This window comes from Mobula birostris, chromosome 3 (genome assembly GCF_030028105.1).
Source record: "Mobula birostris isolate sMobBir1 chromosome 3, sMobBir1.hap1, whole genome shotgun sequence".
NCBI lineage: Eukaryota > Metazoa > Chordata > Chondrichthyes > Myliobatiformes > Myliobatidae > Mobula > Mobula birostris.
The window spans coordinates 100,157,376-100,184,434 of NC_092372.1; the positions used below are offsets into that span (position 1 = coordinate 100,157,376).

Below are 27,059 nucleotides of genomic sequence, written 5' to 3' on the forward strand. Positions count from 1 at the left end.
AACTGCGGCATTGCATTGCTGCGTAATTGTCACATATATACCATTCACCAGCTGCATTTGTCTACATAGTAATCATAGCTACAATTTAAATTACAAGACAGTGAAATGCAATGTTACAGTGTGAAAATATGAACATGAACACATGACAAAATGCTCCAGCTTCAAAAATAAATTAATAAAGTAACAGGAAGCATTGTCAGACAAAAGTCAGCCCAACATACAGATGGCGTGCATGTAAAAGGCAAATATGTAATGTAATTAGAAAATCAGGTTTGCACCTATAATCTCAAGCAATTTCTGTTTTCCTTGAGTACAAAATAATATGTTAGTTTCAGTAAAATGGAATCCAACTCCAGTTTTATGAATCCAGGATTATACTGCTTAAAATATTTACTTTCCCAATGGCATTTATCTCCTCCAGTACTTTATTTTAGCAAATAAAATAAAGGGGTGGGGAGTATTTCCAACAACCTCTTCCTGACCACTGTCACAAAGGAATTTTCTGCCTGCAGGTGTTAAATATAATGATTTGCTAATAACAGCAAAAAGTTGAGGAAATGTCTTATAAACACTGTTCCCTCTAAGCTGAACAGGTGCACATCTGCACAGTGCCTGAAATGCTCCCGTGCACATAGCCTTTGTTGCTATGCAGCTGGAATTTTCTTTTATATAAACTTAATACAATTTTGAAATTATACTAATATAATTCATCAAATTTCTAAATAATATATGAACCACAACTTTTACTTTGAAACATTTTAGAGCTTCAACATATTTACATTGTCTGTGCTTCAAGTCACAACATTGTTACAAATTGTAACAATGAACACAGAATGGAAGTTGGCAGCTCAATGTTAATAAGCTGCTGACCCACCGAATACCGATGCCACCTAGTCAAAACATGTTAATTTTGCCATTACGCTTGCCAGTTGTTTTGACTGCCTGACATCTTGTGCATTTGTGTTGTAATTTGTGGTTTGAGTTTGTCTGATGTACAAATTACAAAAAAAAACATTTAAAGTGCTACACAGTTTTCAGACCATGTAAACATTTAGTGCTCAGAGCAACGATCGGTACGCACAGCTGTAATTAAATTAGAAGGAACGTTGCTCACAATAGTTAGCTATTTATCAAGATACGGAATGGAACAGGCCCTTCCAGCTCTTTGAGCCACACCGCTTAGCAATTCCCCAAGTTAATCAGAAAACAATTCGCAATGACCAATTCACATGCTAACTGGTACATCTTTGGACTGTGGGAGGAAACCGGAGCACCCGGAGGAAACCCAATTGGTCGGTGGGGGGGGGGGGGGATATACAAACTCCTCGCAAGCAGCAGCAGGAATTGAACCAGGGTTGCTGGTGCTGTAAAGCATAATACTAACCACTATTCTACTGTGCTGCGATCCTGTCACTAATACTATTGAATTCCTGGATGATAGAACAGTCAATGCATTTCTGGCATGCATTGTTGCCATTTTACTTATTTATTTACTTACTTTGAGATACAGCACGTCGAACCACTCCAGCCCTCAACCCCCAACACTGATTTGACCCTAACCTAATCATGGAACAATTTATAAGGACTATTTACGTACACTGTACATCTTTGGACTCCGGGTGGAAATGGTTGGAAATCAGAGGACCTGGAGAAATCCCACACATTCCATGGAGGACATACAGACTCCTTACAGAGGATGCTGGTTACGCTACTCCATTATCAAAGTATGTATACACTTTGTAGCTACTTTGTTAGCTACACCTATACAACTGCTTGTTAATGCAAATATCTAATCAGGCAGTCGTGGCAGCAATTTAATGTATAAAAGCATGCAGATATGGTAACGAGGTTCAGTTGTTGTTGTTGTTGTTGTTCAGACCAAACAATAGAAATGGGAAGAAATGTGAACTAAGTGACTTTGATCAAGGAATGATTGGTGATACCAGATGGGGTGATTTGAGTATTTCAGAAACTGTTGACCTTTTGGGCTTTTCATGCACAATAGTATCTAGAATTTACAGAGAATGGTGCAAAACGCAAAAGAAGCATTCAGTGAGCATATGTTCTGTGAACGAAAACACCTTGCTAATAGGAGAGGTCAGAGGAGAATGGCTGGAATGGTTCAAGCTGACAGGAAGGTGATGCATTACAACAGTGATGTGCAGAAGAACATCTCTGAATGCACAACATGTTGGATCTTGAAGAGGATGAGCTACAGCAGAAGACCATACTAGGTTCCATTCCTGTACCTAATAAAGTGACCACTGAGTGTATGTCACCATATACTACCCTGAGATTCATTATCTTGCGGGCATTCACTGTAGAACAAAGAAGTACAATAGAATCAATGAAAAACTACACTATCTAGGTATTTGAATTATGCTCAGACTGTTTAAGATTTAGATAAGATAAGCACTAGCTAATCGGAACCTCAAGGAACATTCTGAGCATAACTCATGAAGATCTTCACACTGAAATTATCCATCTGCTCCAACCATAAACTCAGCAAAGGTCCATATCTTGCCAGCCGCCATGAGTGTGATTTGGCCATTTAATTATATTAATGAGTTCCTTCAGGCTGAGGGTTGGAAATGTTTAACATTTGGTATTTTCTGTTAAATCACAAGATCACAAGACAAAGGAGCAGAAGTAGGCCATTCGGCCCATTGAGTCTGCTCCACAGCTCCCCCATAAGCTAAACTATTCACCCATCTAGTTCCAATTTCCGGCTTTTTCCCCATATCCCTTGATACCCTGACTAACTAGATACCTGTCAATCTCCTCCTTAAACACCCTCAATGTGGCATATGTGGCAACGAATTCCACAAATCCACGACCCTCTGGCTAAAAAAATTTCTCCTCATCTCTGTTTTAACTGGGTACCCTCTAATTCTAAGACTATGGCCTCTTGTCCTGGACTCACCCACCAAGGGAAACAACCTTTCCACATCTACTCTGTCCAACCCTTTCAACATTCGAAACATTTCTATGAGATCCCTTCTCATTCTTCTATACTCTAATGAATACAATCCAAGAGCCGACAGACTCTCCTCATATGTTAGCCCCTGCATTCCAGGAATCATCCTCGTAAATCTTCTCTGAACTCTCTCCAACATCAGTATATCCTTTCTAAAATAGGGGGCCCAAAACTGCATACAGTATTCCAAACAAGGTCTCACTAATGCCCCATAGAGCCTCATCAACACCTCCTTACACTTATACACTATTCCTCTTGAAATGAATGCCAACATAGCATTCGCTTTCCTTACCGCCAATCTAACTTGGTGGTTAACCTTTAGGGTATCCTGCACGAGGACCCCCAAGTCCCTTTGCACTTCCAATTTTTGAATTTTCTCCCCATCTAAATAATAATTTGCCCGATTATTTCTTCTATCGAAATGTACAACCGTACATTTGTCAACGTTGTATCTCATCTGCCATTTCTTTGCCCACTCTCCTAAACTGACTAAGTCTCTATGCAACCTTTCCGTTTCTTCAACATTTCCTGCTCCTCCACTTATCTTGGTGTCATCCGCAAACTTGGTCACAAAACCATTTAATCCATAATCCAAATCATCGATATACATCGTAAAAAGAAGCGGCCCCAACACCGACCCCTGCGGAACACCACTAGTAACTGGCAACTAATCAGAATAGGATCCCTTTATTCCCACCCTTCGCTTTCTGCCTATCAGCCAATGCTCCACCCATTTCAATATCTTTCCTATAATTCCATGGGCTCTCATCTTATTAAGCAGCCTTATATGCGGCACCTTATCGAAGGCCTTTTGAAAATCCAAATACACAACATCCACAGCCTCTCCCTTGTCAATCTTATTCGAGATTACCTCAAAAAATTCCAATAAGTTGGTAAGGCAGGATCTTCCCTTCATGAAACCATGCTGGCTTCGGCCTATCTTGTCATGCACCTCGAGGTATTTCATAACCTCGTCCTTGAGGATTGACTCCAATATCTTTCCAACCACCGATGTCAGACTAATAGGTCTGTAATTTTCTTTTTGCTGCCTCCTTCCTTTCTTAAATAGCGGAACTACATTTGCGACCTTCCAGTCCTCCGGAATCATGCCAGAGTCTATTGATTCCTGGAAGATCATTTCCAATGCTTCCACAATCTCCAAAGCCACCTCCTTCAGAACCCTTGGGTGCACCTCATCCGGGCCAGGAGACTTATCTATTCTTAGTCCACTTAGCTTCCCAAGCACTTTCTCTCTAGTTATCTTGACTGTACCTAATTCTATTCCCTGATACCTCTGGCTATCAGGTATATTGCTCATGTCTTCCACTGTGAAGACTGATGCAAAATACTCATTCAGTTCCTCCGTCATCTCTTTGTTATCCATTATAATTACTCCAGCGTCATTTTCAATCGGTCCCACATCTACCTTCGTCACTCTTTTACTCTTCATATACTTAAAAAAACTCTTAGTATCCTTTTTTATGTTAATCTCCAACTTCCTTTCATAATTCATCTTTTCTTTCCTAATGACTTTCTTAGTTTCTTTCTGTAAGTTTTTAAAGGTCTTCCAGTCCTCATTTTTCTCACTAATTTTTGCTTCCTTGTACGCCGTTTCTTTTGCTTTTATTTTTGCCTTAACCTCTCTCGTTAGCCACATTTGTGCCATTTTTCCATTCATGATTTTCTTTTTTCTTGGAATATATTTTTCCTGCATTTTCCTTATTTCTTGTAGGAATTTCATCCAATTCTGCTCTGCGATCCCTCCATTTAGTTTACTTTTCCAATCGACTTGGGCCAGTTCCTCTCTCATACCACTGAAATTTCCCCTGTTCCACTGAAATATCGATACACCTGATACCAGCTTCTCCTTTTCAAATTTGAAACTGAACTCAATCATATTATGATCACTACTTCCAAGAGGTTCCTTTACCTCCAGCTCCAAATAAGGAAAGCCATTGATGCTCTCCATTTCAAGACAGCTGACATACTTAATTCTCTCTTCACAGAAAACTGTTGAAGTGAACACAATGAAGGATGCCACTGACTAAAGGCATTGGGTGCTGTTTTTGATGTTTTGCAAATGAAAGTGATTTCATTCTCTCAATATTCAGTGGGTTTCTGGCTACAGGAACCACACTGCTTAATATAATGAAGAAAGTAATGATCTTTTTATTTTTGCAGCAGTTCCTTATGCCACCTGGATTTGAGCTATCTTTAAATGAATGAAAATTAAAGAAGCAGAATTTTTGAGGATTCTACCTGAGAGTGCAGAACATATATAGAACTTAGGGAGACAGTCAGAAGACCACTGTGAAATTTAAAGGGAGAAGATCATAATAGGTGTGTCATGGAAATGCAGACAGATTCAGAAGCAAGCAGCTTCTCATTTTAAACACAAAAGATTGCACAGGCAATACAGTAAATATAACACTAAACGGATGTGATATAATATAAGATCCGAAAATTGTTAGTGGAATATATTTACAAGCAGGCATAGAAAATACCTACAAGATGCTACATCCTAAGCTAGTAGGCATTAGCAGAAATATTCACTTCTTAAAACATAAAAGTAATTATTTTAAGTGAAATTGTCATAATTTATGTCTAATTATTGTCAATTTATACCTTTGTCTACCCTGCTTGTAATTTCCTCAAAAAACTGCAGTAGGTTAGTCAGGCAGGATTTTCCTTTCAGGAAACCATGCTGGCTTTGGCCTATCTTATAGGCTAGAAACTGAATATTACAGGTACTTAGTTTTGAAAGAATAGACAGAATGTAAAAGTTGGCAGAGAAACTCTGAAAATGAAGCATGTCATTAGGACAGTAGCAATAAATGATTTTCTTTCAACAAAATCGGGAAATGCAAACAATTTAAATGAAGTTAAGAAATAACAAGCCAATAAAGTTATCCATGGGTGAACTCAACAGGGTTCCTGACAGTGGCTATAAGGTTGGTCAGAACATAAATCAAGAAATATAGGTGAAATTATAACACATGTAAAGCAATAATCATGAGTGACTAATTCCTGGAATAAGTCCCTAGAAATCCGCACCCATGGTCAGGTACAATGAGACAATGCAAACTTATTGCAAAGATATATTTGGGGAAAGACTTAAACTTGGATCTGAAGCTTGAGATTTTACCTAAAATAAAGTGAACAATATGTATAAGAAAAGTACAGTTGAATTGAACTGAAAAATTAACCATGCTTTGTATCCTAATGGAATAAAGAGAAAGGATATAGTGCATAGAGGGAGCAAATACAATAGCAAACCAGCAAGGAATGTAAAAATAATACCAAGCTTCTACAAAGTATAATTAAAGAAAGTACCAAAAATGTATTCTTGGTCCATGGGCAATTGAAACAGAGCATTATTAACAGAGAGTGAAGAAATAGCAGGGATGTCAAACAAACTTTTTGTTTCTGTCTCCACAGCTGAAGACACTGAAAGCAAACAAAAAAACTGTGGACAATGATCACCAGAGAAAATTATAAAAGTCAACTAGCAGGACTCAGATCTGTTAAACTTGCTGGAATATGTGTTTGAATTTCCACAGTACCACTTAAAGAGTTGCTACATGTTTAAAAGATTGGCAACTAATAGAAAACAGAGTTAAATGGGCCATTTTCAGATTGACAGGTATCAGTGATGAGATCTCACCCATCTGAAGTTTATAATAATGACTTAGTTGAAAGAGCTCAGTAAGCTACCTCTCTAAGATTGCTGATCATATAATGGGTGGGGAAAATATGGACAGATTGGGTTAGTGGATAAACGTAAGCAGACAGAGTATAAAGAATTGTGAGACTGTCCACTTTAGTATGAAAAATAGTAAAACAGAATGAAATAGTGTGACTCCAAAGAATATTGGCTGCAATATGATCTGTGTGTCCTCATCTATCACAGAGCATAATCTGAAAAGCAAATGGAATGAAAACCTAAGTACCCAGTAAGATGGAGTGCAAAAGTAGGGAAGCTGTATTGGGCAGTCGTAAAGGGCATTACTAATAAAGATAAAGATAATGATTAGTTTTATTTGTCACATGTGCATTGAAACATAGAGTGAAATGTTTTTGTTTGTGTCATGAGGATGTGCTGGGGGCAGCACGCAAGTATCCCATACTTCCAGCGTCAATATAGCATGCTCACAGCTTACTAAACCTAACCCTAACGCATACATCTTTGGAATGCAGGAAGAACCCGGAGCACCCAGAGGAAACCTACACGGTCATGAGGAGAATGTACAAATTCCTTGCAGATAGCAGCGGGTGCTGAACTCCGGTTGAGATCTCCGGCGCTATAGAGCATTACACTAACTGTTACGCTACCATCTCGTACTGAAAGCACACCTGGAGTTTTACATACAATTTTGAACTCTGTATTCAAATATTCTTTGAAGCAATGCAGTAAAAGCTCATTTGATTGATTCCTTAGATACTTGACTAGATTGTGTCCTTTCTTATTCAAGTTGAGAAGAATGAGAACTGATATTACTAAAACATATAACATTCTGACAGATCTTGACAGAAACAAGTGGGGATATTTCTCCTCTTATGGGAATTCAGAATTATGAGGCATAGTATTCACATAAAGGATCACCCAAAAAATGAGGAAGAATAGCTTCAGAGTTTAATGAATCTTTGATTCCTTTTTAATTCAAGAGCAATTTCCCTTCCCACTTTTCTTGTTCTTATGCACTTGCCCTCATGACGTTCTTTCATATATAGTAGATGAGTATCAGATTGTCTTTCCTGACCAAAATCACATTTCTGATATGATTGAACAGAAATTTAATGGGATCATTTGTATGTTAATATATCACAAAACAGAAAATGTGAATTAAAATAGTAAGCCACAAACATGGACAATAAACCTCTGTAAAACTGTCAGTGTAGAATTAAGCACAAAGTACTCCTTGAGATACAGTTTTTGCCCATGTAAATAGAGTTTGATATACTTTGTAAAGTTTGGACAAAATGAGAATTGTCAAACATTTAGTTGAAATTACCTGCATGACTCATAATTTTTCCAGCAGTAGGTTTATTAAATGGGGGCAAATTTGGGTTAATTGAAAATGAAATAAACATTCCTACAATCAGCCTTTTTTCATCAAAGGAAACACTTCAGAGGACTTGGAAAATAGTGAAGGAAAGAAAGGAGTGTGTCAGCACAATATTGTTAGTCATATGCTCTGCCATATTTTCTTCCTTGGGTTTTAAGCACAGGAAGAGGTACATTAGAAGCTGCTTAATTCACTGTTTTCTAAGTCAACTACAGTGGTTTCTTTGAATAGTCTTGAAAAAGAACAAGTTGTAACCAGTTCCTTTATACCAACTTCAATAACATAAGTTTAAAAGCTAGAATGCCTTTTGCATGAAACTGTTTACATAGTCAATATTCATTGGGAAAATATGTGTCCACAGATTCCAATATCCCTTCTTCAATCTGTGTTTGATCTTTTAATTAGAAATCCCATAAGTCCAGCTTTAGGAAGGGCATCGCGTTTTTGGTTGTTTGTTTTTCCAATCAGAATTGATTTTGTTTTAAAGTGAAGTTCTATTTCAAACCTTCTCTGCATTTATGTTTCTATTGAACTTGCAGCAGTGAAATAAGATTTTCCAATCATTTACACCTTTTTCGCTTTTCAAATCTTTTGTATCTATATATTTGAAATTAAAATTAGCTGAGGCCCAACAATAAATGTGATTACAATTAATGTAATTTAGCGAGGAATGAGTGAGTGAAAAGTTTTCTCTAGATTAATGATAATCTCATTGATCATAACAGTGAATTTGTAGAAACAAAAATCAACTCAAAAATGATAAAATTAACCTGTGTCTCAATTTACCTTCAGGGCAATAGGTTGCATTTGATTTCCCAAGTAAAATCATATCATATTATGTCTTTGTACAATCCTTTGAACAGAAAAAGACTAAGTCAAAAGCTCTGCAGAAAATATTAGTTTTCATTTACAGGAATAAATGAGCAAAGAAAATACATTTAACGCAACAACCAACGAGCTGGAGGAATTCAGTGGATCATGTTCCACCTGTGTAAGGATCGATGTTTTGGCTTGAAACTCTGCATCAGTGCTGAATAAATTCATCCCTTTTTTAATACTGCTACTGCATTGCATACAGAGTGTTAACTTCTCAGGGCTTCTCCCATTCCAATACCATAAACAGGATTTCTAATGAACTGTTGCTGTAGGAGCAGGTAAAATTCCAAGAGCTTTTCATTCGACACAATTGAAAGCTGCAGGTGAAGTTGCTAGCAAAGTGGTGTACAATTCCAAGATCCATAGTTAATGGCATATCAATTAATGGGGTAAAAATGTTCTTTGGTAGTGGTGCAAAACGAACAATAACAAATTTGTACTTTATTTTACTTTCAAGCTTTTTTTTACAATGAATGTTACACTTAAGACACATTTAATTTTATTCACTGTAAATGCATGATAAAATAGGTAGGGAAAGTAAGTTGTGAAGAAGCAATAAAGAGGCTACAAAAGAATGTAGGTAGATTAATTGAAAAGCTCTGGTAAATGTGGGAGATTGCAAACTAGCCTGCTTTGCCATGAAAAACGAAGAAGAAACATATTACATAAGTAGCAAAAGATTGCAGAAACTTAAGATGAAGGGTGCATGAATTGCAAAATGTTTATGCAGGTATTCTAAGAAATTGGGAAAATTAACACAACATCATTATTTAATGCTGGGGTAATGAACACAAAAGTAGTGAAGTTGTGCTTCAGTTGCATGGGGTATTAGCGTCAACATATCTGATAAACTGGTAGTATTAGTCATTTGTTTAAAGAAGAATGCTAATGCATTTGAAGCATTTCAGAGAAGGTTTAGAGTCACAGAGGAATCACAAACAAGAGAAAATCTGCAGGTGCCGGAAATCAAAGCAATAGACACAAAATGCTGGAGGAATTCAGCAGGCCAGGCAGCATCTATGGAAAAGAGTAAAACAGTCAACGATTGGACAGAGACCCTTCATAGAGGAATACAGCATAGAAACAGACTCTGAGGCATCCAAATTATATTGCTCATTTACACTTTAGGACACTTTACAGTGGCCAATTTGCATTTTATCCCAACCTATTTATTTTCAGCATGCGGGAGGAAACAGAAACATTCAGAGTAACTCATGCACTCACAGCAAGAACATACAATTTCCACACAGAAAGCACTAAAGGTCAAGATCAAACCTTGACCACAGGAGCTGTGAAGCAGCAGCTCTAGAAGCTGCACCATTGTCCATTCAATGGCAATTGGAATGGAGAGATTTTCTTATGAAGAAAGATTTGGCAGGCTCGGCTTGCATCTGATGGAACTCAGAAGAGTAAGAGGCGATTTGATTGAAATATATTTGGTCCTAATTGGTCTTAACAGCAATTTGGTCCTCTTCATGTGGAGAGGATATTCCCTCTTGTGTGAGAACAGAAAATAAATATCAGGGTTTATGGTGACATATAGGTACGTCGATATAAATTTTCTTTGAACTTTGAACCTAGTATTAAGCATTACATATTAAGAATATATGATTAATCATTTAAGACAGGATGGAAGCAAACCTTTTTCTTCGAGAATAGTGAGGCTGGAAATCTCTTCTTCAAAGGATGAGGAAAGCAGAGTCTTTGAACATTTTTAAGTCAGTGATAAATAGATACTTTGTAAGAGTACTAAAGGCATTTTGGGGTAGATGTGAAGGAAGAGTTAGGGTTAGAATCACATCAGTCACATTATCTACTCCTTCTCCTAACTCACATTTGTATGCAAGCCAAATCTAGTACTTTTTCCAACAGAAATAGAAATTATGTGCAATTTGAGCCCTTGATTGTGAACTTACACTCATTTTCCCACTGTGGTTGTCTTCTTCACGCTCTGCCAGTGCCAACAAGAAATTATCTTTCAGCTCTTTTCCTGCACTTGCCAATACTCTGCAAGAATAAAATAAGATAAATTGAATTTTATAAACATTTGCTTTAAAAAGTCAGGTCAATCCACTCCTGTGAAACAAATGAAAATTGTTAATATAGGACATGATGGGAACACGCAGTACTCTAAGTCCAAATTTATGTGGAAACTGTCACTAATTTGCTGCATGACGTATTTTTTTCCAACTGGTTTCAGTAAAATTATTATTCTATGTCTGTTTGAAAGTGCTACAATGAATGAATTTACCCATGAATGATTTTCATCCACTTGAAACACCTAATACCTCTGATAAGGATACCATAAATATGCTAAGAGAGAATACAATGATACATACTGGACTCAAGCATTGTTTTAATGTCTTATCAAGTGCAATTTCATCCTTGAAATGTTAAAAAAGTACCACGCAAGACAGTTATCCAAAGGAAGGTCAACATGGGCAATATGGGCATTTTGACAACTTTAAGTGACATCTGGTTATTGAAGGGAAGAGTAGTTTTACACCACTATTGCGGGAGGAGAAGATGGTGGCGCGACGCAGCACGCACAGCTCTCCAGTGAAATATCGTATTTGTAAGTAGGATGCTGTGCACAATTCTGATTTGATGGAGACAGACATGAGAAGCACAGAGAAACATCTGGAGAAAACTTCTGAAATGCCCGGTTCACTGCCGCTGCTACTGTGCGATCGAGAATCTCCGGAGGGAAGGCCCCAAAATCCCCAAAGTATGTGCAATGCAAACATAGCTATTACAAGTAAATAGTAAGAATTGGCTAAATCCATCAGAAAGCATCAATGAATAATCTGTTCCCAACCTAATGTGAAGATTATGAAAAAGTTCGTTGCTTAAAGCTCTTTTGAAAGCTTGCGAAAATTTCAATTAACATACTATTAGCTAAAATTAACATTATTATAATGGTGACTTAATATCTATTAATGTATTATAAACAGAAACAGAGAGGGATTTAGGATTTAGCGCACCAAGGTTTAAAAAGAGAAAATTTCAACGGTTCTTGTTTCAGTCGAAGCAAGCAGCTGAAGAAGGGAGTGGAAGAAATCGGGTAGAAAAAGTCATTTTTTTTTAAACACTGCTCGGGGAGAAGAGTCTGCACTGCGCAGGCGCGTGACGTAGCGCGCCAAGGTTTAAAAGCAGACCACCATATACAGCGGGCATTGTTGTAGTGGCCATCTTCGGAGTGAACTGAGTCAGAGTGGGACGGCTTTGGCTCAAACAGGCTTCGGCGAGAACAGGTAGAGGTCAGGGTAGGTTCCGGTAAGTTATTTGTTCAGATTGTCTAGGGTCGAGAGAATGCCAGGCAGGATGTTGGAATGCTCCTCTTGCAGGACGTGGGAAGTCAGGGAGCCCTCTGGTGTCCCTGACAACGACACCTGCAAGAAGTGCATCCAGCTGCAGCTCCTAATAAACCGCGTTAGGGAACTGGAGCAGCAGCTGGATGACCTGCGGATCATTCAGGAGAATGAGGAGATTATAGATAGTAGCTACAGGGAGGTAGTTACACCAAAGGAGAAGAGGACAGGAAATTGGGTCACTGTCAGGCGAGGGAAGAGGAAAGGGCAGGCAGAGCAGGGTTCCCCTGTGGCCATTCACCTCAACAACAAGTATACTGCATTGGATACTGTTGGGGGGGATGACTTACCTGGGACAAGCTGCGGCAGCCAGATCTCTGGCACTGAGTCTGGTTCTGCAGTGCAGAAGGGAGGATGGAAAAAGAGGAGAGCGGTAGTGATAGGGGACTCGATAGTTAGAGGTACAGATAGGAGGTTCTGTGGTCATGACAGAGAATCCAGGATGGTTTGTTGCCTCCCGGGTGCCAGGGTCAAGGATGTCTCTGATCGCTTGCATGACATTCTGAAGTGGGAGGGTGATCAGCCAGATGTCGTGGTGCACATCGGTACCAATGACATAGCAAGGAAGAGTGAGGAGGTCCTGGAGAGTGAGTATAGAGAGCTTGGTAGGAAGTTGAAAATCAGGACCTCGAGGGTGGTAATCTCAGGATTGCTACCTGTGCTACATGCCAGTGAGGGTAGGAATAGGATGCTCTGGAGGATGAACAAGTGGCTGAGGAACTGGTGTAGGGGGCAGGGTTTCAGATTTCAGGATCATTGGGACCTCTTCTAGGTCAGGTGGGACCTGTACAAGAGAGACGGGTTACACTTGAACTACAAGGGGACCAATATCCTTTCAGGGAGGTTTGTTAGTGCTGTTGGGGAGGCTTTAAACTGGATTTGCAGGGGGATGGGAACCGGAGTGCCAGAGCTGACGGTGTGGCTGGGGTGAAAATAAATGATGTTAAAAGTTCAAGCAAAGCCGCAAATAGAAAGGTTGTGAGTGGTGGTAAAAATCTTCTGAGGTGTATATATTTCAATGCTAGGAGTATTGCGGGGAAGGCGGATGAGTTGAGGGCATGGATTGACACGTGGAATTATGACGTTATAGCAATTAGTGAAACTTGGCTACAGGAGGGGCAGGACTGGCAGCTTAATATTCCAGGGTTCCGATATTTCAGATGTGATCGCGGCAGAGGAATGAAAGGTGGGGGAGTAGCATTGCTTGTTAGGGAAAATATTACAGCAGTGCTCAGGCAGGACAGATTAGAAGGCTTGTCTACTGAGTCCTTATGGGTGGAGCTGAGAAACAGGAAAGGTATGGCCACATTAGTGGGATTATATTACAGACCACCCAATAGTCAACGAGAATTGGAAGAGCAAATCTGCAGAGAGATAGCAGCAACTGCAGGAAACATAAAGTTGTGGTGGTAGAGGATTTTAATTTTCCATATATTGATTGGGACTCCCATACTGTTGGGGGTCCAGATGGTTTAGAGTTTGTAAAATGTGTTCAGGAAAGTTTTCTAAATCAATATATAGAGGGACCAACTAGAGGGAATGCAATTTTGGAACTCCTGTTAGGAAATGAGTTAGGACAAGTGACAGAAGTCTGTGTAGGGGAGCACTTTGGTTCCAGTGATCATGACACCATTAGTTTCAACTTGATCATGGACAAGGATAGATCTGGTCCTAGGGTTGAGGTTCTTAACTGGGAGAAGGCCAAATTTTAAGAAATGAGAAAGGATGTAAAAAGCGTGGATTGGGACAGGTTGTTCTCTGGCAAGGATGTGATCGGTAGGTGGGAAGCCTTCAAAGGAGAAATTTTGAGAGTGCAGAATTTGTATGTTCCTGTCAGGCTTAAAGGCAAAGTGAATAGGAATAAGGAACCTTGGTCCTCAAGGGATATTGCAACTCTGATAAAGAAAAAGAGGGAGTTGTATGACATGCATAGGAAGCAGGGAGTAAATAAGGTGCTTGAGGAGTATAAGAAGTGCAAGGAAATACTTCCAAAGAAATCAGGAGGGCTAAAAGAAGACATGAGGTTGCCTTGGCAGTCAAAGTGAAGGATAATCCTAAGAGCTTTTACAGGTATATTAAGAGCAAAAGGATTGTAAGGGATAAAATTGGTCCTCTTGAAGATCAGAGTGGTCAGCTATGTGCAGAACCAAAGGAAATGGGGGAGATCTTAAATAGGTTTTTTGCGTCTGTATTTACTAAGGAAACTGGCATGAAGTCTATGGAATTAAGGGAAACAAGTAGTGAGATAATGGAAACTGTACAGATCGAAAAGAAGGAGGTGCTTGCTGTCTTGAGGAAAATTAAAGTGGATAAATCCCCGGGACCTGACAGGGTGTTCCCTCGGACATTGAAGGAGACTAGTGTTGAAATTGCAGGGGCCCTGGCAGAAATATTCAAAATGTCGCTGTCTACAGGTGAGGTGCCGGAGGATTGGAGAGTGGCTCATGTTGTTCCGTTGTTTAAAAAAGGATCGAAAAGTAATCTGGGAAATTATAGGCCGGTAAGTTTAACATCGGTAGTAGGTAAGTTATTGGAGGGAGTACTAAGAGACAGAATCTACAAGCATTTGGATAGACAGGGACTTATTAGGGAGAGTCAACGTGGCTTTGTGCATGGTAGGTCATGTTTGACCAATCTATTGGAGTTTTTCGAGGAGGTTACCAGGACAGTGGATGAAGGGAAGGTAGTGGATATTGTCTACATGGACTTCAGTAAGGCCTTTGACAAGGGCCCGCATGGGAAGTTAGTTAGGAAAATTCAGTCGCTAGGTATACATGGAGAGGTGGTAAATTGGATTAGACATTGGTTCAATGGAAGAAGCCAAAGAGTGGTAGTAGAGAATTGCTTCTCTGAGTGGAGGCCTGTGACTAGTGGTTTGCCACAGGGATCAGTGCTGGGTCCGTTGTTATTTGTCATCTATATCAATGATCTGGATGATAATGTGCTAAATTGGATCAGCAAATTTGCTGATGACACAAAGATTGGAGGTGTAGTAGACAGTGAGGAAGGTTTTCAGAGCCTGCAGAGGAACTTGGACCAGCTGGAAAAATGGGCTGAAAAATGGCAGATGGAGTTTAATACAGACAAGTGTGAGGTATTACACGTTAGAAGGACAAACCAAGGTAGAACATACAAGGTTAATGGTAAGGCACTGAGGAGTGCAGTGGAACAGAGGGATCTAGGAATACAGATACAAAATTCCCTAAAAGTAGTGTCACATGTAGATAGGGTCGTAAAGAGAGCTTTTGGTACATTGTCCTTTATTAATCAAAGTATTGAGTATAAGAGCTGGAATGTTATGATGAGGTTGTATAAGGCATCGGTGAGGCCGAATCTGGAGTATTGTGTTCAGTTTTGGTCACCAAATTACAGGAAGGATATTAATAAGGTTGAAAGAGTGCAGAGAAGGTTTACAAGGATGTTGCCGGGACTTGAGAAACTCAGTTACAGAGAAAGGTTGAATAGGTTAGGACTTTATTCCCTGGAGCGTAGAAGAATGAGGGGAGATTTGATAGAGGTATATAAAATTATGATGGGTATAGATAGAGTGAATGCAAGCAGGCTTTTTCCACTGAGGCAAGGGGAGAAAAAAACCAGAGGACATGGGTTAAGGGTGAGGGGGGAAAAGTTTAAAGGGAACATTAGTGGGGGCTTCTTCACACAGAGAGTGGTGGGAGTATGGAATGAGCTGCCAGACGAGGTGGTAAATGCGGGTTCTTTTTTAACATTTAAGAATAAATTGGACAGATACATGGATGGGAGGTGTATGGAGGGATATGGTCTGTGTGCAGGTCAGTGGGACTAGGCAGAAAATGGTTTGGCACAGCCAAGAAGGGCCAAAAGGCCTGTTTCTGTGCTGTAGTTTCTATGGTCTCTATGGTTTCTAGGAACTTAAAGAAATTGGGAAATTTAAAGTTAGTGCATTAATCAGTGAACAAGGTAGCTCAAACAGGGAACACTACAATTACTGTGAAATCTTGGGGTAGCATCATATTAACAATGAGAATATCCTAAAATGCTTTATAAGAATTACTATATGGAAATGAGGGCATCATATAGATGTAGAAGAGTGTCAAAATGGCAAGGAGGTTCAAGGAACTATCAAAAGGGTGTTTAAAGGGGCATTTGAAAGCATAAAAATACATGGGAAAATAATGCAATAAATGATAATTTAATCTGTCTATACTTCCCACCATCTAAATAGATCAGCTAACATAATCTAATCTAATCTAATAATCAAACACCTTACCCACCCCTCTCCCATCAAACAGAAAATACAAAAGCTGAAAAGCACCAGGCTCGAGGACAGGTGTTATAAGATGGTGAAAATGGCTCTCCCTTGCAAGATAAAATGAACTCTAAACCTCACATCTACCTTGTTGTGATCCTGTACCTTAGTCTTTACCTGTATTGTACTTTCTCTGTAGCTGTTATTTTGTTCTGCATTGCCTTCTTTTTAATCTTGTTCTACCTCAATACACTGTGTGATGATTTGATTTGTATGAACAGTGTGCAAAACCAATTTTTAACTATATCTCAGTGCATATGACATTAATAAACCAATTCCAATAATTCAAAGAACATGAATATAGTGACAGAAAGACTGATCTCTAATGCAACATATGAAAGGGAAAGAGAAAGCAGTAAATAGAAATCGAAGGAGGTGATTTGCAGATGTATTGCCAGAGAGAACTATTCACACAGGACGAAGTGAAGAATTAGAAAACGATTGAATGGGAAGGCAGTTGAAATTAAACATAGCAATTAAACATGGCAAAATATGATAAGAATTGGGGTCTGACCTACCAATGGGTAGGCTAACACAATAATTTACATTCCATCTGAACATTTTACACTCCACCTGAATTTAGATTCTCTTGAGCTCAGTGGAAATTAAAATTAGAAGGTTTGTAAAGCTGGTAACCCACCTGACAACATTTGTTTCTCTTTGAGTGCGTTCCTTCCACAGTTACGTGAGAGAGATTGGAAGGGATAAATAATGAAGCAAAACTCAGCAGGGAGGCTGTGACCAAAGTCATCAAAACTGTTTTCAAGTTTTGTGTCTCATATAAGTCTTACCCTTTTCATTACTCCACCTACTTGCAGACGTCAGTCAGTTCGGATTAGCAACTACCTCCAGCAGCACAGACGCACCACAAGGCTGTGTGCCTAGCCCCCTGCTCTACCTGCATTACCATTTGTGACCTAGAGGCTAGGAACAGCTGAATGATGTCACAACAATAAAGTCTCATTCAGTCTCAGCAAGTCAAAGATGCTGATCATTAACTTCGGGAGGAGGACACCAGCGGTCCATCAGCCAGTCTGCCTTCCTCGGAGGATCAGAGGTGGAGAGGGTCAGCAACTTTAAATTCTTCAGTGTTACCATTTCAGAGGACCTGCCCTGGGCCCAGTATGTCAGCTCAATTACAAAGAAAGCATGGCAGGGCCTCTAATTCCTTAGCAGTTGGCGAATTTTTGACACAACATCTAATAAATGTGTGGTGGACAGTATATTGACTGGCTGCATCACAGTCTGGTATGGAAATACCAATGCCCTTGAACAGAAAATCCTACAAAAAGTAGTGGATACGGCCCTGCTCATAACAAGTAAAGCCCTCCCCACAATTGGGCACATCTACATGAAGCATTGTCGCAAGAAAGCAACATCCATCATCAGGGACCAGACAATCCAGGACATGCTCTGCTCTTGCTGCAGTGATCAGGAAGGCATAGGAGCCTCAGGACTCATACCACTAGGTTCAGGAACAGTTATCACCCCTCTTCTCTTCGGCTCTTGAACCAAAGGGGAAACTTCACTCGAGATCACTTGCCCCATTATCGAAATGTTCCCACAACCTATGAACTCACTTTCAAGGATTCTTCATCTCATGTTCTCAATACTTATTCATTATTATTATTTTTTTCTTTCTTTTTGTATTTGCAGTTTGTTGTATGATGCACATTGGTTGAACACTCAGTGCGGTCTTTCATTGATTCTATCATGGATTTATTGAGTATGCTCACAAGAAAATGAATCTCAGGGTTGTTTGCGGTGATATATATGTACTTTGATAATAAATTTACTTTGAACCTTTTTGAACTGTACTTACATCAATGATCTAAGCCTGTTTATCCAAACACAAAACAAGAAACACCCATTAGTAGTATAGGTAGCACAGTAGGAAGCTGATTACCTCTTTATGGCACAAAACATCATTATATGCTTGAAGCCATTTCTAAGCTTAAATGTGATATCAGAAGATTTATTATTCCATCTGCAATTAAAATTTAGGTGGACTTCCCCAAGATATTCTATACATTAAATTTGATTTACAGTCAAAATGTTTCCGTTCTGATGTAACAAAACGAATGTAACAGCACTGAAATAGACCATGCAGTCTCCAAGTCAAAGGTCAATTCAAATTGTTCCATTTTACTGTTCTTTGTCCAGAGTAATGTAAATAGAATTTGTTACTAAGAGCTCAGATTTTTTTTTATTTATTGGGTATTGGAAGATCATTGTGGACTTCAGACATGCTAGGAGCCACACTCATGTCCCCATCTATATCAACGGAGCTGTAGTGGAGCGTGTATCAAGCTTCAAATTCCTTTGTGTGCACATTTCTGAGGATCTCACCTGGTCCCTGAACTCCTCCATACTGATCAAAAAGGTGCAACAGCGCCTTTATTTCCTGCGGAGCATCAAGAAAGCTCACTTCTGTCCCAGGATACTGACGGACTTTTACCGCTGTACCATTGAAAACATACTCACCAACTGAATCTCAATGTGGTATGGCAATTGTCCCGTATCAGACCGCAAAGCACTCCAGCGGGTGGTGAAAACTGCCCAGCGGATTATTGGCACTCAATTGCCCACCATTGAGAACATCTACCATAAACGCTGCCTGGGCAGGGTGAAAAGCATTATCAAGGATGCATCTCATCCTAACTATGGACTTTTTACTCTCCTCCCATCCGGTAGGCACTACAGGAGCCTCCGCTCCTGCACCAGCAGGCACATGAAGAGCTTCTTCCCTGAGGCTGTGACCCCGCTGAACCTCACATCACAGCGCTAAGCAGTACTGCACCCATATTGTACGGTCTCAGTACTTTTATATTTGTGTGCTGTAGCACTTACTTTTTATTCGCAGTTATTTTGTAAATAACACTATTCTTTGCATTTCTGGTCAGATGCTAACTGCATTTCATTGGCTTTATATCTGTAGTCATCACAATGACAATAAAGTTGAATCTAATCTAATCTAATCTAACTCCTAATCTCGCAAACATGAGGAATTCTGCAGATGCTGGAAATTCAAGCAACACACATCAAAGTTGCTGGTGAACGCAGCATCTCTAGGAAGAGGTACAGTCGACGTTTTGGGCCGAGACCCTTCGTCAGGACTAACTGAAGGAAGAGCTAGTAAGAGATTTGAAAGTGGGAGGGGAAGGGGGAGATCCGAAATGATAGGAGAAGACAGGAGGGGGAGGGATGGAGCTAAGAGCTGGATAGGTGGTTGGCAAAAGGGATATGAGAGGATCATGGGACAGGAGGCCCAGGGAGAAGGAAAATAAGGAGGGGGGGAAAAACCCAGAGGATGGGCAAGGGGTATAGTCAGAAGGACAGAGGGAGAAAAAGGAGAGAGAGAGAAAGAATGTGTGTATATAAATAAATAGCGAATGGTCAGAAGACTGGGAGATCATTTTGCTGAACACCTACGCTCTGTCCGCCAGAGAAAGCAGGATCTCCCAGTGGCCACACATTTTAATTCCACATCCCATTCCCATTCTGATATGTCTATACATGGCCTCCCCTACTACAAAGATGAAGCCACACTCAGGTTAGAGGAACAACACTTTATATTTCGTCTGGGTAGCCTCCAACCTGATGGCATGAACATTGACTTCTCTAACTTCCACTAATGCCCCACCTCCCCCTTGTACCCCATCCGTTATTTAGTTATATACACACATTCTTTCTCTCTCTATCCTTTTTCTCCCTCTGTCCTTCTGACTATACCCCTTGTCCATTCTCAGGGTTTCTCCCCCCTCCCCCTTTTCCTTCTCCCTGGGCCTCCTGTCCCATGATCCTCTCATATCCCTTTTGCCAATCACCTGTCCAGCTCTTGGCTCCATCCCTCCCCCTCCTGTCTTCTCCTATCATTTCGGATCTCCCCCTCCCCCTCCCACTTTCAAATCCCTTATTCACTCTTCCTTCAGTTAGGCCTGACGAAGGGTCTTGGCCCGAAACGTCGACTGTACCTCTTCCTAGAGATGATGCCTGGCCTGCTGTGTTCACCAGCAACTTTGATGTGTGTTGCTTAACTCCTAATCTCTCTTATATGCTCTCATAATATAATGTTCTAAACCAAAACAAAATTGAAACTTCATCCTTTCAGGAAATTTATCATTACTTCCTTAGAGGTAAAAGTGTTGAGAAAATGATTTCCCATCTGGTAAGACCTCAGCAACTATATTCCTTGAACAATCTTGATTTGCCTTTAGCAGCCTAAAGCAGATAAATGCTTGAATTAATTTCCCTACAACAACCGTAATATTGATGGAAGATTAGCTCAACTCAGAGAAGGGAATGTTAATAATCAAAGTTCAAAGTAAATTTATTATCAAAGTACAGATCTTACCATATACAACCCTGAGATTTCATGCAGGTAATCACAGTAAATACAAGTAAGAAAATAGAATCAATGAAGGGCCACACCCGACAGGATGTGCCAAAAACAAACTCTGCAAATACAAAAGAGAGAAAAAATGAATTACAATAATAAATATATAAATAAACAATGGTACATGAAATGAACAGTCCTTGAAAGTGAGTCCAGGTCAGTGGGAGTAGTTCACTGATACTAATTCTGGAGGATTTCTGCCAGACCTATGGCTGAAATTCAGGCAAATTAATTGCTGACATTTTCTTCCATGATAAATAAACTCTTAATGTCAAGGGTGTAAAATTGGACAAAGTACAATCAATGGAACACATTTAACTGTTATGATTGAATTCCTGAAGCACAGCAGAGTAAGATTAAATATCCACATAGGATTGCATAATTTATTAATTAAATGCACCATGAGATGAGTTTAGGTTCTGATGTATCTTGTCTTCTAATTATATAATTTATTTGTAATAATTTAAAAATGAAAACAAAAATGTAGAAGCATGGAAAGAAGAAACAGGAGAGGGTTATTCAACCCTCTGAGCTTGTTTTCTCATTCAATATTACCATGACAGATTATCTAGATACAGTTCCTGAGTTCCTGATCCAGCTTTAACTTGCATTTGATCCCTCTAGTCACCACCCCCCAAAATAAAAATCCAACTCCTTTTTGAGCAATCTTCTCTAATGATCTGGTATTGGTGGGAAAGAAAAGGGGAGGAGGAATCTGATGAGCCTTGTGATAATTTGTGAGGTGGTATACAGTTTCTGCTGCTTACATAAGGTTCCTGTGAGGTTCCAAAGCACGGACTCAAGATTCCCAGTAATAGCCCAAATGCTATTTTGAGCAATCATGGTCAGAAATTCCCAGGAATTGGTGGGCGTTTTACATTTCTTCAAGGAGTCAGGGTTATAGAGCACTACAACATAGAAACAGACCCATCAGCCGATCTCATGCATGCCACTGTTATTCTGCCTGGTCCCATCAACCTGTTCCACAACCTCTCCCATCCATGTAGTTATCCAAACTGCTCTTAAATGCTGCAATCTGCCACTTCCGCTGGTAGCTCGCTCACACTCTCACCATTCTCTGAGTGAAGAAGCTCCCTCCCTCAGCTCCTCGTTCTTAAATAGTTTACTTTTCACCCTTAATTTATGACCCCTACTTAAACCTCGCCCAAACTCAGCGGAAAAATCCTGCTTACATTTATCCTATCTATACCCCTCATCAACTCATCCCTCATTTTCCTATACTCCAGGGAAAAAGAGTCCTAACCTATTCGACCTTTCCCTATAATTAAGATCCTCAAGTCCTGGCAACATCCTTGTAAATTTTCTCTGCACTCTTTCAATCTTATTGATATCTTCACTGTAGTTGGGTGGCCAGAGCTGCATATAATTCTCCAAATTTGGCCTCATCAATGTTCTGTAAAACTTCAACATAACATCCCAACTCCTGTACTCAGTACTCCGCTTTATGAAGGCCAATGTGCCAAAAGCTCTCTTTAAAACCTTATCTACTTGTGACACAACTTTCAAGGAATTATGGATCTGTATTCCCAGATCACTTTTTCTACAACACTCCTCAGTACCCTGCTGTAAAAAAAAACAAGTATTGGAGAATAGAGATCATTTATAGCTGGTAAAATGTGCAATTAACACTGGGTTTGGGGTCTTAATCTTCAAAAATCCTTTTCCTCAAATCAACCAAAGGCTTTGCTACTGCAAGGAAGATGATGTTGAATTTCCTCAGTAATGCCTACCTTTATTAAGAGGCTGCTATCATGATATAAGTATTGGTCTTACCTTTCAAAATCTTCACCTGCTGTTGGAGATCAGTGAAGTACAGCAGAGGCAGATACAAGGCTGCTTTCTCATTTGCATCAATGAACAAATGAATGATGTCTTGGATTCCAGCCTCTAAAAGATGGCTGGACTCCAAACCATGCAAATACAAGCACTGCCTGCAAGGGGCCACTTGATTGCTGTGGTTTGTGTGTCCTTGGCTCTAGAGCTGTTGACTTGTACCTAGGTTGTACAGTTTGGCATTTGTTTGGACTATTTGTTTTTGTCGGAAGTTTGTTGAAGTTGAGATGCAGCATTGTAACAAAAAAGGTAACAGGACAAACTTGGGGCAATAATGCAGCCTTGCCTGAGACTGCGGATGCTGGAAATCTGGAATACAGAAAATGTTGGAGGAACACAGAAGGTCAGGGAAATGAATAATCAACATATCAGCTTGAGACCCTTCATCAGAACTGTCAGATACTGCTCTTCACTAAGGATGACACTACTATAAATTTGGTGGTTAGAATCATGACTTAATTTCACCAAGAAAAAAACAAAAGATGGAGACTGATTATTTATGAACAGCGGAATTTGTGGAGACATGTGTTCTCTCATGGTTGATGTGCAAAAGCCTTCAGTAAGGGGTCAAGAATATCTATGTATAACGGTTGGTGCTGCTTTCTGCACTTCTTCTGGAGCAACTGTGCTACTCTGCTTCAAAGTGAATCACATCCCTCCCTGCAAATTGGGAAGAAGCTTTTCAATAATTATTTTGGTGAGACGAAGGATCATAAGGCATTCACTAATTCTGCTTTTCGTCCGACTTAGATAGTCCTGATGAAGGGTTTCGGCCCAAAAAGTCGACTGTTCTTTTTTCTATAGATGCTGCCTGGCCTGCTGAGTTCCTCCAGCGTTTTGTGTGTGTTGCTTGGATTTCCAGCAATGAGCAAATTTTCTCTTGTTTTAGACAAAGGATTAGCTTATTCTTGATGGTAATGTTCACTGCATTAAGACAATATTACCCTCCAGAATAAAGTTTAGTCACTGCTTGTTCTTTATATTGCTTTTTTTTCCTACCAGTCCTATTTTACTCATATCTGCAACGTTAATATCCAGGCATCAGAACTCATGAGCTATGGTACCAGAATTCTGTGCAGGCCCATGGTGGAAGTGTTTTGTGCATGGCTTCTTTCATGAAGGGGTAGCCTTAAAACAACAAAATCTTGGTCTGGCAGCAAAAGGCAACTGCAGACTTCTGGGATATTAATGTCTATGCATTGGTGGATGCATACATAGGTAGGTACATACATGCACACATGCATTCATGAGGGCCTAGGCACAGGAATCCAGGCCCACTGCTTACCACCAGTCTCTAATTCCTAATCCTGGTTGCCCACTTCTACACAACTGGCCCAGATTACCAGCCCCAGCTGCAGTCACATAATTAAACACTCCCAACTATTGTAACTAGTAGTACCTATCATACATCCCACATAAGAACACTATTAGGCAACTGTGCCACTAGAGTTTAGCAGGGTGCAACTGTCATCCAGTGCTTTGACCCACTAAAACCTTGTTCCAGTTTCCAGCAATATTACTTTATAATAGATGTCCATCCTGTAGTCTGTTAAATATGATGTTCCTACCCATAGAGTTTGCAAACAAAGGCACTGCCATTTTCCAAAATGGAGCTTGAGACCAGAATATTGCCAGAAATATGGTCAGCTAAATGAAAAATGATGCTCTTAATTACTCGGTATACTCTTCAGAGACTTCTTCCTAAAACATACCCGTAAAGAAGTCTTTATTGGTTAAGGTTGATTGGCTTAAGTTTCTCACCACCTCTACACCTGTAAGTCCTATCTTACCTTATAAAGGAGAGCCCATAAATACTCAGAAACTCCAGGATAAGATGAACACAAGAACAGACCACTCTCACTTCAGCTTATTATACTGCTCAGTGAAAACAGTTGGTAACCTGTGGATTCTATTCTATTCTACATACTACCCAGCAACCAGGGTGATATGATGATATTGAATTACTTTCATTATTTCTGGGACTGTTCATAGATCAACAAGGACCCTTCCTAGAATATCAGTGATGAGCTGGGGCAAGCATTGTGCAAGGAGCTCAGAAATACACAATTTGTTAAGTGCGTCCAGGATTTTATTTTTGGCTCCTGTAGTGATGGGCCTGTACTTGACCTTATCTTAGGAAATGAAATTACTAGCAGCAAGCATTGTGCTGAAAAAAATTATTTTAACAAATTATTAACTAATTTAAATTCCTTTTAGACTTTAGAAAAAAATAAAATTTTGCTGACAAAAAATAAAAGTTACAATCATGAATGAACTATAAATCTTCTGCATAATAGAATCTTTATAATATTGTTGGATAAAACAACCAAAACATTATGGATATAGCAGATTTCCTTGAGCTAGTGCTTGAATAGTGTGGTTATACAGCGTTGACCCTACCATGAGGCACTTGCACCTGACAAAACATCAGAACAAATGCTCTGAATAGCTACTAGCAGATTTACAGTGAATACCGCTTTATTGCTCGTCCAAAATTTATTGGGATAATCTTCTATCACCACTCACTGAATTAGCGTTTAACTACAACAATAAATAAAAGTCATCAAAAAGTATGAAATAGGAAAACCGAAGTCATCCTAAACTACATACATTTGAAGTGGCTACAAAAAAAGTGGCATTCTTTTCCACTATCAAAGGGAGTGGATCACTTGATTGAAAGCAACTAAGCAAAACATTGGCATCATAAAAATAATGAACCAATCTAGTAATTAACCTACAAATTGTTGGTTACACAACATCTAGCTCTCGTAAATTATTATGCATCAATTTGTTACTTCAGTGTGTAAGACTACAAAGTGAAAATTGTACCAATGTAGATACACATTGAAAGAAAATTGTACACCGTGTTCAAGAATATCCCAGTCATCTGCAGCTAACCTGTGGTTTTATTTCCTGATAAGAATTAGCTAAACTGGAAAATATTTAAATCTAAGCTTATTAAAATTAAATTCAAATGCATTTCCCAAATTATGGACTTCTGTTTAAATTAGTTAAACTTCAAAATTGATTATTTTACCATTTTGTTTTCTATGTGACAACACAAATAAAGTAATTGAATTTACTGAAATATTTTCTGTTCATGAAGATATAAAAAATGTTATTGCTACGAAAACTAGGTACACAGAAATTAAACAGAATCTGTTTGTTGCATCTGAAGAAAATATTTCAGTTCCAAAATCAGACTAGGGAATTGACAGATGTCTTACTTATAACAAAGAAGCAAATTGAGTTAATGACATTCTAAGAAGTGTGACAAATTATGTCATAAAGAACAACTTGCATTTGAAAAAAGTTGCAACTTCATTATTTTTTCTTAACAAACACGAGGAAGAGGAAATAACTCTTGTTTGATGAAAAGCTGTAACTCTAAAACTAAAACAGAAAATGCCACAATGATTGAATGTCTTAATCACGATTGAACTTCATTCAGCATTTCTGGATCATAGAACAACACATTTCTTCAGATCTCATGAAGTTATTACTATTGGCCAAAGCATAGGCTATCTAGAAAGTAAATGGCCATTTATGGAGCTCACCTAACTAACCTTTTCATTGTTGGCAGCATTACCTATCTCCATTTTGCCAATTTAGTTGCTTGAAATAAATAGACTCTGATCCATTTAAATTGAGGGCTTATAGACAGATTATGCCAACTTTTCATTTTTTAACCATTAAGACAGAAGTAACATAACTGTAAATGGGAGGAAAATAAATTGAATGTAGATTGAAATTATATTGTAAACATCCAACCTGAGAAGTACTGTTGGATGACCTCAAAATCATAAAAACAAGTTCAAAGAGAGTTATTCCACAGAAGGATGTCATTTGTCTGTCCTATCCTTGCAGACCAAAGAAAAATTTTTCAAACTAATCCCACTTTCCAGCAAGTTTGCACTTCTAATGCACGCTCAAATGCTTTATAAATGCTTTGAAACTTTCTTTCTCCACTGACCTTTCAGAGAGTGGATTCTAAATCTTGTTATAGTGATATTTTTCTTTAAGTCATCCACCAAATTCATCTGTCAATTACCTTATTTCTGTAAATGTGATTATTTGCCTCAGTTGTGATTTAAGTCATTTCAAAGTATTGTTACGGACCAAAATCTGTGATTCAAATTATTATTCCACTGCTTCATCATTCATCTTTAAATTAATGTAATCCCACCCGCTTCCAGAAATATGACAAATGAAAAATAATTCAAAGCTAGCT

The 27,059-nt window shown here is 39.1% G+C and overlaps 1 protein-coding gene across 1 annotated transcript in view; it reads right to left on the reverse strand.

The window, feature by feature from the left end:
* The window catches only part of cfap299 (cilia and flagella associated protein 299), a 669,728-nt gene that overhangs the window by 467,650 nt on the left and 175,019 nt on the right, over positions 1–27,059 (reverse strand). Inside the window, exon 3 of the mRNA XM_072253134.1 lies at positions 10,836–10,926. Coding sequence (XP_072109235.1) covers positions 10,836–10,926 — 91 coding nt within the window. The remainder of the gene's footprint in view (positions 1–10,835; positions 10,927–27,059) is intronic.